This window comes from Marmota monax, unplaced genomic scaffold, assembly GCF_021218885.2.
Source record: "Marmota monax isolate L192 unplaced genomic scaffold, Marmota_monax_Labrador192_F-V1.1 WCK01_AAM20220418_F8-fsc00019, whole genome shotgun sequence".
In the NCBI taxonomy this organism is placed as follows: Eukaryota; Metazoa; Chordata; class Mammalia; order Rodentia; family Sciuridae; genus Marmota; species Marmota monax.
The window spans coordinates 7633500-7644483 of NW_026695242.1; the positions used below are offsets into that span (position 1 = coordinate 7633500).

The 10984-nt window shown below is 56.8% G+C and overlaps 1 protein-coding gene across 1 annotated transcript in view; it reads right to left on the reverse strand.

The window, feature by feature from the left end:
• Positions 1-7318, reverse strand: part of Unc5b (unc-5 netrin receptor B) — a 75896-nt gene extending 68578 nt beyond the window's left edge. Inside the window, exon 1 of the mRNA XM_046419880.2 lies at positions 6801-7318. Coding sequence (XP_046275836.1) covers positions 6801-6879 — 79 coding nt within the window. The 5' untranslated portion in view covers positions 6880-7318. The remainder of the gene's footprint in view (positions 1-6800) is intronic.
• Between the last annotated feature and the right edge of the window lie 3666 nt (positions 7319-10984).

A 10984-nucleotide genomic window follows, 5' to 3' on the forward strand; every position in this document is an offset into this window, starting at 1 on the left:
AGCCACCTGAGGCCACCGGGTGATTGTGTGCCAATGTTGGGAGGCTCCATTGACCACAAAATCCCAGTTGGCCTGTGCTGGCAGCTAAGGCCTTGGGGCACAGCCTCGGTGAGGAGGGGCTCAGGACTAACAAGGGGTGATGACCAACGTGCCTCCCCTCTTACAGGCCACAGAGGCCCCCTTGCCTTCTTGCCCTCTCTGTGTTTGGGAAGGCAGGGCAGAGGCAGAGACACCTTCCAGGCCTCACCCCAACACCATCCCGAATCACGCCTACAAAGTATCTGCTGGGTCCCCTCCACTTAAGGCCACTGAGAGACTGAAGAATAAGAAGCTCTGACCTAGGTCCCAGCCCATGGGGCCAGCGGGAGCTGAGGGGGCACATCAGTGCAATCCAGAATGCCAGGAGTGGAAATGGGCCACACAGTAGTTCCCCAAGGAGTGCCACCCCAAGGTGGCAGCCAGAGTGGATGCTGACAGGGCCACATTTCCTGAGAGTGGGGCAGGTGGGGATGGCATCCCAGCTCTGTGCCCCAGCCAGCCAGCCCCATCCCACCCTCTCCAGGAAATGTTCTTAGAAAGACCAGAAAAGGACCAGACACAGTATCACCTGCCTATAATCCCAGTGGCTTTGGAGGCTGAGGCAGGAGGATTGCAAATTCAAAGCCAGCCTCAGCAATAGCAAGACCCTAAGCAACTCAATGAGACCCTGTTTCTATATAAAATACAAAATAGGGCTGGGGATGTGGCTCAGGAGTCAGGTGCCCCTGAGTTCAATCCCTGGTACCTCCACCCTCAAAAAAGGTCCAGAAGAGGAGAGAGTGGCCGCTGGGGCGCGCCACCACCCCCAGGAAGCCCTGAGGCTTAGATGGTTTTACTCTTCCTACAGGAATTGTCTGTTGCCCTCAGGTGACACCTGAGACTCTCTGAATGTCATTTAGCATTTCTGGAGTGGACATCAGCATCCCCCATGGATCTCCTTGAGGACCAGAGCCAGAGCCGCTGTGGCTTTGACCAGGGCTCCTGTCCTCAGCTTCCTAAGTGAGCCTCCACGTCCCAGATGGGGTTCTCACAGGGACAAAGTGAGTCCCACCTGTGACAGAGTTTTGTAGACTCCATGCGTCTGTTGCTGGGGCTGCTCCTGAGTGACACAACTCAGTCAGCGGCAGTCCTCAGTGGGGACAGAACTAGGAAAGCCAGGGAACCCTTCTGTGACCCAGGAAGGACAGGGGGCCCAGCACGCAGCTCCTTCAGTTTCAACTGCTTCCCCCAGGGCCTGCCAAGGTGCTGCTCGCCCTCAGAGAGCCCACCCCCTCAAGCTCCACCATCTCCCTTTCTAGAAAATTCTATAGGAGATCTCACTGCCCTTCTCTCCTTCCCAAGGGAGGTGAGCCTCCAAATCTCAGCCTCTCCCACTTATCTGGCAGGCCAGCAGGGAGCCGAGTGCGGAGACCCCATTCCTCTTGGGGCAGGAGCCCAACTCCTGGGTGGACTATGGCCCACCAACCTTCCTTCATCCATTTACAGCACCAGAACCATGCTCAGGTAGACTTGGGGGGGCGGGTGGTCCTGCCCTTCCAACAGCAAAACCCGGGACAAACCCTGCTCCTTGCTGGAGGGCAAATGTCCTGGGTCCCATCCTGAAGAGGAATCCCCAGCAGGACGCAGTGGATGGAGCTTCCCATGCCTGGCGGTGACTCACTGTCCCCACTTTACATACTTCTATTTATACACAAACACAGCACAGCCTCCCCCACACACCCAAACACACACACACACACACACACACACACACACACACACATCCTCCTGTACAGAAGACACAGACCTCAACACACCCGCCTGCTGCACCTCACCTCCACACACACCAACACCCCAGAGCAACAGGTCCTGCCCACCCCTCCTCCCTCCTCCTAATTCTCTCTCTCTCCTCCCCCCCCCACACACCCTCACACTGGGCGCAGCCCAGTGGAGGTGAGAAAGGGGGGCCGCGCTCGCTCCCCGCTAGGCGGTGGCGCTAGAGCTCCCAGGGCTGCAGCGGACCGATTTAGCTCGGCTGGGGAGGGAAGTGGCAAGAGGGAAGAAGGGGACAAGAAGGGGCGGGAGAGGGGCACGCGAGAGGGGCGCGCACGCTGACACCTGGTGACAGCGTGCGGGTGCAGCGGCGCTGGATCCAGCCCCCCGGAGCTGCGGAGCTGCTGATCAGGCGGCTTTGTGGAGGGGGGACCGCGGGGCTCGGAGCTTCGGGAGTGGAGGGAGAGAAACAAAAGGGGTGGGGGCGGGGAGGCGGCTGATTTACGGCGCACTCCAGCCAATGTTTTCACTGCCATTAGCATCGCCCAAGACCGGGAGCAGAGCAAGGGGTGCCGCGGGGACCTGTGGCTCGGAGCGCTCCACCTGGGTCTGTCTGCCCGCGGGGGCGCAGCGGCTGGGGCGGCTCTGGCCGGTCACCCAACTCCCAGCGAAGAGCCGCAGCTGGATCCGGGATGCCAGGCTTCTCCCCAAAAGCCCTAGGAGGGGGTCCCCATCAGGCCCCAAGGGGCAGGAGCGGGTGCCCCACAACCGACTCAGGAGTCCAAGGAGCAGTGCCAGAGCCCTTCCTCAGCCCGGAGAGGGCTCTCCTTGTATTATTCTAATTACAGTATTTTAAATTTCCTTTAAAAAAGGAAGAAACAAAAGCACAGAATGCATTGGTTTCGATTCATTTCGGCTTCCCAGCTTTAATGACTCCATTTGCGGAGGCTGTTTAGGAAACTGGGGAGGAGGAGGAGGAGGCCAGCAGAATTGCCAGCTCAGGCCTGGGCCTCTGGCTTTCTCCGCCCTTCTCCCTGGGGGCCATCTGCCTAGGCAGCAATTTCTCTGGGCTCAGGGCCACCAACCCCAAGTCCCTGCCTAGGACCTGTCCCTTGGCCCTTTCCTGTAGGCCTCAGCAGGCTTCAAGTTGTCTCTTCCACCCCAACCCAGGTCTGAGGTTCAAAGGATGGCACTGGAGCCTGCAAACCCTACAGAGACCTGTCCATTGGAAATCGCTAACCATGTTCTCCAAGCAGTTGGGATGGAGGGGATCAGCTTATCCCATGCCCATCCCCCAAGTGCTAGGCAGCCTACACACATGAACAGAAACCCTGGTGGCTCAGGGTGTGGGCCTGATAGATAGGAATGGGTGACTATCTCATTGCAGGAAAAAATCCAGGACAAAGTGGGCTGGGGAAGGTTGGACTCCCAAAATGTCAAGACAAAAAGTCAAGACACATTCTGTCCCCAACTTCACAAAGAGACACAGAGCTCTTAACTGTGAAGAGCTGCAGTCCTGGGGAGCTTTTACCTTCCCCAGGTCAGGCTGGGCACTAAGATCAGTGCTGGGGACTCCTGTGGTGCTACACAGGAGCACTTACCAGTCCTGAGGCCTTGCTCCTGACCTTTGGCCTGGTTCCATCCCTTGTGGTTCCAACTCTCCAAATGCCCCTCTTTCCCCAATCCCCGACGCCAGTCCCGGTCTAACTCAGCTGCCAAAGCAATGTCCCCTGCTGTAGGTGGTGCCTCAATTTTAGCATCTCAACCCCAGACCAACAGTGAGGTGGGAAGAAGGAAGGAGGCAGAAGCACTAGATTGAGGTTTGTGGGCCTGAGTGCAAATCCTGACTCTGTCCCTGAGTCCCAGTGTGACCTTGGGCCTGTCCCAAAGCTACCACAGTTAAATTAGTGGATTGGAAACAGGAGGATTTTTGATCCTGCAGAATTCCCAGTTGGTTTGGGGGAGGGGACAGAGCCTGAGGATAGTGATTACAGCAGAAATTCCTCCCCTCTCCCCTGCAGTGGTACTTTCACTTTAATGAGAAAACCCATTAAGACACTTGATTTTCCATTTGTTTAAGTGAGATGGGTGCTTGCTACAGTGTAGAGGGAGATAAGGACAGGCTGCACACACACCACGTGTGCACATACACCATGCACACACACACTGTGTGTGCACACACTGGCACATAAAGCTAGACACTAGGAAAACTCTGATTAACTGCACCTTCAAAAGAAGTATTATCAAGACACTCCGACTCTTCCCCAACCATCCCAGCCAGAGGCCCAGGAAAAGTTCATTAAAAGCTCGGGAAAGGTCGGAAGTGGTGGTACACACCTGTGATTCTAGTGGTGCAGGAGGATTGTGAGTTCAAAGCCAACCTCAGTAACTTAGCAGACCCTGTCATCATTAAAATACAAAAAAAGGGCTGGGGAGGTGCCCCAGGTTTCAATCCCTGGTGCTCCCCCCACCCTGTACTCCCACCCTGCGCCAAAAAAAAAAAAAAAGCTCTGAAGGGGTGGAAGAGAGGAGATTCTTAAAGCCAACTAGAGCATTGAGTGGCCTCCAGGGGCCAGCCACTTGCTGACATCTTCTTCTAAGGTTCCGGGGGTCCTATGGTTCCTGTTTTGATTTCTCTACCATCAAACTTTGTGGCTGGAAGAAATTCTCTGTGCTGAAAAGGAAGCTCATTCTTGGGATGGGGTTGGGGAGAGGAGAGAGGCGCCTGCCACTTCAAGGGAGCCTGGGTGCCCTCAGGAAAGAGCCCTCTGTAGGCCTGGCTTCCCCTGCCTTAGTTTGATAGGAGGCTCAAGGCAGCAGGGTAGATGGGGATGGAGGCGGGGCCTGTGTGGCTTGAATCAGCCTGGCTACTGGACAGGGGCCCTTACATACAAGGCCTGCAGTCTGTGTAGAGTGAAGGCAAAATTTGGGCAAAACCAACACTTTGGGACTTGGTTTTCCCCATCAGTGAAATGGGACTCGTGAGAGATCCATCGCAAAACCCAAGCAACACTCTGAGAGAAAGATGTTCAGTGCTCTTGGCATTGGGGGGAAAGGCTGTGTAGGAGGAAGGGCCATGCTCTACTCCTGAGGCAGGTTTCTAAGGGCGGCACATTCTGGGCAAAGGGAAGGCTGCAGGCCGAGCCCACCAATTGGCCCCTCTCCAGGCTGGTGGGCAGGCAGCCCCTGCAGCGCTAAGTAATGAGCACGATTCCAACAAGGCTTCTCCTTGCTAGTGAGAAATCAAAGCCGGGTATTAGAGGCCATTTCTGTCTGGGCACGGTTCGTGCCCAAATCCATCAAAGCCCCGGGCCTGGGGTTTCTTCTGGGGAAAGAGGGGCTGGATGCTTTGTTAAGCAGAAAAGGCAGGCCACCTCCAGTCTTCCTGGCCCAGCCCACCCACCCGGAGAACACCAGGTCCACCAGTCTTGGCTCTCTCCTGGCGGAGCCCTCACCCTCGGTAGCCTTGGTATTTATTCCTGATCCCACTGCCCTGCTGGTACACAAACAGCAACCCTGCCCATGTGCCACTTGAAGTCTTCATCTTACCCTTCAATCACCTCCTCAAACACCCTTAAACCAGAAACCAACACCCCAAGCCAGCACTCCCACAGCTAACTGCACCCTTTAAAGCAAGGTTGGTCATTCAGCCGCCTCCCTCCCCCCTTCCCCATCATTACCTTCAAACTTCAAAACACTGCTTTAAATACCAGAGTCTGCCCAAATCATAATTAACTTGGATCAAATGGTTGTTTGTTGTAACTTTTCAGCACACAGCTTGGGAAAAAAAAAAAGGTGGGGGATGTGCTAAAACCAAGCCCTCACTCCTGGCCGTGGGAATTATTAATTCCAGAGTGACGGATCTTTAGCTATTGGGGAGCAGAGGAGGAGAGCGGATGTCAACATCACAGGGGAAAGGGGGGGGGGGCTGCGTCATCGCGTCCACTTTCTGCTCCAGTTTTCCTGCCTGATTCTCAGCTTCAACTCAGAGAGGAATCGGTCGGTGAAGATTGTCCCCTCCTGTCCCCACCCCTTTCCCAGAGTGGGCGCCTCGGATTAGAGCCAGTCCACCTGCTTGGCTTAGGGTACCAGAGAGGATGCCTTCAGTGCGTCCATCGCCTCCCTGCCTAACCTGGAAGAGTCAGTTCACTTGGCCTCGCCAGTCCCGCTACAGGGCGGGCGAGACACGTACACATCAGTGCAGGTCGGGGGTTTTATATCAGGAACCCACCAACCCCCTTAAGGCATTTTCCTGGATCTGGAGCAGGTGCTGTACCGAGAGGCAAGCGCACCTGGTCTGTTCCCTGGACAGCAAGAATGTCAGTGACCCATTTAAATGGAAACTCAGCAGGATCTCTACCTACTCCCGCCCTCCTTCAATACACACACCAACACCCGAGGCGGGGGGCCTTCCAAACCTGCGAGCCCACCATCCCCGGAAAGCTGTGTGCAGGATTCAGCCCCTCCCCCTTCAATAGCCAAAGCCCTCCGCTCCGGCCTCCCCGGCTGGCGGAGCGCATCCTGCGCTTCCCGTACTGGGCAGGACTCTCGCTGCCTCCCTCTGGTCTGCAGATTCCAGGCATAGGAGCCTGGGCGAGCTGGGACCTGGACTAGGAAGTTGCAGGCGAACGGCAGACGGCGCACACCTGGTCCGCGTAGCGACAGTTCTTTTTCGGCGCCCTCGCCGCACGCTGGAAGGCAGGAGTCCCTTGGAGGTGGTTCCTCGCGGAGGCTCTGATCCCGAATCAAGGGGAAAGGTGCGATCCCTCCCAAGCGGGAACAGGAAGCTTCCGACTTACTCTAACCCACCCCTGGCCAGCGCCCCCAGTGAGGTGGCTGCGCCATCTACCACTTTAGTGGGGCAGAAAAACCAGCGTTCTAACTTGGGCACCCCTGCCGCTTTCCCGGTGCACCCAGACTCTACCAAAAACAACCTCAACTTTGGGGATGAGCGCAGTGAGACGCCAGGGTCCTTTCGTCCCCAGCCCCGAAGCCGCATCACTCCCTACCTGCTTGGCTCAGCCTCGGGTCCCAGCAGAGTAGCAGCGCCATCAGCAAAGCGCCCGGCGTTCCGCTGCGGGCCCACATGATCCCGCGGCCCGGCTCGGGTGCCTCTCCCCCAGGGCTTTCTCCCTGGCCCCAGCCTCGCCGCCGCCGTCTCCGCCGCCGCCGCCTCCTCCTCGCCGTCCTCCCCGGCGCCGGGCCGAGCCAGCCCGTGCCCTCGGTGGGAGCAGCGGCAGCCACGCTGCGCGGAGGGCCGCCCGGCGCTCGGAGCGCGATGGGTGCCGGGCGCGCACTCCGGAGCCAGGCTCCGGCGCGCCCCTCTTTTGCGCTCCTGCGGCTCCGGGGCTCCGAGCGGCTCTGCGGGCTCCGGCGCCCCGGCAGAGAAGTTGCGCGACCCGAGGGGAGTGCGCTCAGTGGCGCTCGCAGCGGCCGGCGCCGCGCCGTCCGAGTCCCGGAGCGCGCCTCTCCGCGCCCAGCCACTCCTAGCGGCCCCGGCGCCCTCACCGGCCCCCGCCGCCTGCCACAATGCCCAGCGCCGCTGAGAGTCTTAGAGTCAGCCAGCTGAGGCGGGGACCTCGCGGGGACGGGGCGGGGCCTGGAGGGCAGGGGCGGGGCCGGCGGGGGGCCCTCGAGGGGGAGCCCGACGGCCCTCCGCGTGGCCAAGCAGAGCTGGGGGTCCTTCAAGGGAGGTCCTCGAGAAACGCTGGACCCAGCGCATTGGAAAACCTGGCTGCTGGAAGAGGTCTGGAATCGGAGTCCACCCAATTTTCGTTTCCAAAATCTGAGCTAATGTACCTTCACGCCTTCCTTTAGTTTGGCTATATGTCAGCCTTCGCTTCTGATGATTAAACTCTGGACTCTCCCTTTTTGCATGGTCTATGCCTTCCACACGTGGAGGTCTTTACAGAAGAGGCTTCCTCAGACCTCAAACACCAAGTCCCGGCTAAGCTGGGGCTTAGAACTGTGAATGTGGGCACCTATTAGGATCATCCTGGTGGGTCCTACTTTTCTATATGATCTTTGGCAGACCTGTTTGCCAGACCACTGGGAACCCCTGTGGCATCTGATCCTAAAATTACAGTGTGTGTGTGTGGGGGGGGGGGTTGTCGTGGGGAGCGCTGTTTGCTGCTCAGTGCAAACTTGAACTCTCCCTTACCTGTGTGACTGTGAGTTACTTAACCATTCTGATGCTCCCTTCATCATGATCATCTGTAAAATGGAGAATAATGTTAACTATTTCACAAGAGAATGTAAAATTGAATAAGGAGAGACAGATAGATAACAGAAACTGCTATTCGAATGTCACAATCTCTTTCTAAGATCATCCCCTCCCAGCCAGTCTGATTCTTGGGGGGAAAGTCATGACCTCCCAAGAGTGAAGTGGGAGGTCAGGTGAGGTTTGACACATGGGTGGTGCCTTAGGATTGAAACCCAGAGACACAGGAGTGGATCAACACCACCAGCAGAGAGGTCCAGTGTGCCAGGCCCAGGACTAAGCACTTTATATGTATCATCTCAGTTAATTTTCATAACTCCCTGAAGCAAGAACTATTTTACATATGGGGGAACATACATATGCTCCATTTTACAGATGGGGGAACTGAGGCCCAAAGATGTAAAGTCATTTATTTGTCCAGCTGCAAATGGTGAAGCGAAGGCACCACGGGAGATGGGGCTGGGAAAAAACCCTCTGAGCCGGACTCCTCCTCCTGGACACCCTCTCCAGGGGCTGGATCAGTTCTGAGAAGGGGCTAGCAGCCAGCAAGCCGGTCCCCCGCTGCCTAGTCCTGAAAGAGATTTCCCTTTTCCCAGAATCCCTCCTCAAGTACAGGTGTGGCCTGCTTCAGGAAAGTGTGAGAGGAGTCAGGGAGGTCCAGCCAGGCCCGGGAGGGTGGGCTGCTGTAGGGGCCAAGTGTCTCAGGAGGGATTGGAGGAAAAAGGGCTTGGGGCCAGGCCTGCCAACTGGAAGGAGATCAGGCAGAGAAGCAACCAGGACCTGTCCTATCCATGTCCCCAGAGGGAAGATGAAAGAAGATTTGGCCCAACACCTCCTCCCCTCCCCCACAGTCTGGGGTCTGGAGCATGGGGGGGGGACACGGTGCTTGACTTCAGTCTACCTCTCCAGTCCTATGGCTGGGCACCCAGGATCAGGAAGGTGGATATGGGTGGAGTGGGACTCTCTGGGGAAGGACTTTGGTCAACTGAGAAAAGCCTCTGTAGGCCAAGGTAGGCGGGTTATTTTTAGCTTGGCCTGGAACAGCCCAGGCAAGAACAGTGGATGAGAGCCCAGAGCGTCACCGCCCCACCACACCCAGCCCGCTCCAGCCAGCCACACGCTGCAGGCACACAGCAGACACACGACCCTAGACACAGTCCCAGGCACACCCCCAGACACACCTACAGGAGCAAACATACTACAGAGACATGCAGGTGCACAGTGAGCTCCCTCCCAGGAAGGGCACATGTACAAATAGGTATCCGACCACAGAAACACCCACGGCCAAGGACATGTGAGTCAAAAAAGCAAACACACAGGCACACACATCTGAGGACACCAACAGCACATGACTCTAAAGACACATAGGTATTTAGCTACTTATGTGCCGCCAGGAAATAAACAGGCGTGACCCAAGACCCACACCAGTTCATCATCCACCGGACACAGGTGCATGGTCAAGGACACTGTGCCGGAGAGCCCAGCCAGGACCTCAGCACAGCCATGGCGTTCAGGGACTATAGGCGCCACCTCCATCCCAATCAAGGCCAGTGGGATATTGGAGACTTTTCTAAAAAGTTGCAGTCCTTGGAACTTTGTTGTTCAGGCTGTGACTTCCACACCAGCCCAAGTATCAGGTTTCGTGGCTTTGTGTAATTCCTGCCTGGGAAGAAGGGGGAGGGGCAGCAAGCAAAGGCAGAGCAGTCATTTTCCTGTCTCCTGCCAGACCCTGTCCCACTTTCCTCTTTCCACTCTGGATATATGCTTACAGAAAGTCCTGGGCTCGCCTCTCCCTCTAGGACTCCAGCATGGAGCAGGGAATGTCCCCATTATGCTCCAGTGCCTCTCCAGTCTCAGGGACCTCCCTTCTCCAGCCACCTGCCGCCCAGCCACACTGCAGGTGGGGCTCCGCCCTAGCCCAGGCCGGAAGAGCACCACAGGGAGTCAGACTGCCCAGAGTCACACCTCCACCTCCCAGGACTGGGGAATGGCAAAGCCCCCTCTGCTGGGGTGACAACTTCAGAGTAGCTGTGTTAGGACTTATTCCCCAACCTGTGCCCTGCTCACTGCGAAGACACTGCTGTGACTTAAGCAAGAGAGTGGCACAGGAGCTGCTGGAGGGCGGGGGCTCTGACTTTCCTGTTTACTGTGTTGTATTCAGTTCCAATCCGACGGCACATAGTAGGGATGTGGTTGATACTGATTGAGTGGATACATGAATGCATTGGCCTCCTTGAGGCTGGAGGCCAGCAGCCTCTGTGTGATACCAATGCTTTGAAGTCGGTTCCAGAGCCAGTTCTGACCCTTTGCAGAGCCTGCAGACCCTTCCAGGGGTTACTTTCATTTCTTCCCAAATCAGAAAAGAATACAGGAAACAGAGAGATCTGGAATCTGGAGTCAAACCCACAAGAGTGGCCCCAGCTCCAGTCGCTGCTCTTACCTGCAGGGAGAGCAGGGGTCAGTTAGGGAACCACTCCAAGAATCCGTTTCCTCCATCGTAAGATGCAAATAATAACTGCCTCATAGGATTAAAGGAATATGCATAAATCCTCTAATCTAGCTGAATAAAAGCTACCTATGTTATAATAATTATTTTTTGAAAGCAACTGTAGGGGCTCCCTGCAGGAGCGGCTGGAGATCGGGATTGGCGCCTCGCCCGTCGGCCGTTTCCGGCAAGTGCCACTAGGCGGCTCGCTGCCGCTTATGCCTCCCCAAGGCCGCCGCAGTCTTTCTCCTAATGCTGTGGGTCTGGGGAGAACTGTCCCCAGCCAAACCCTGCCTGAGGACCGCCTGCGACAGGGTTTCCGCCCCGGGTAGTCAGGGAAAGAGGATTATCAGACTACATGGTTTGCAGGATCTTGAGTGGGGAGGTTTGGAAATGAGCCTTGGTTGACCTGCCCGGTGAAGAACGGACCCCAGATGCCTAGACCCGGCAGAGGGCAGGTGCAGTAGGGTTGAAGTCCTTGGTGACAA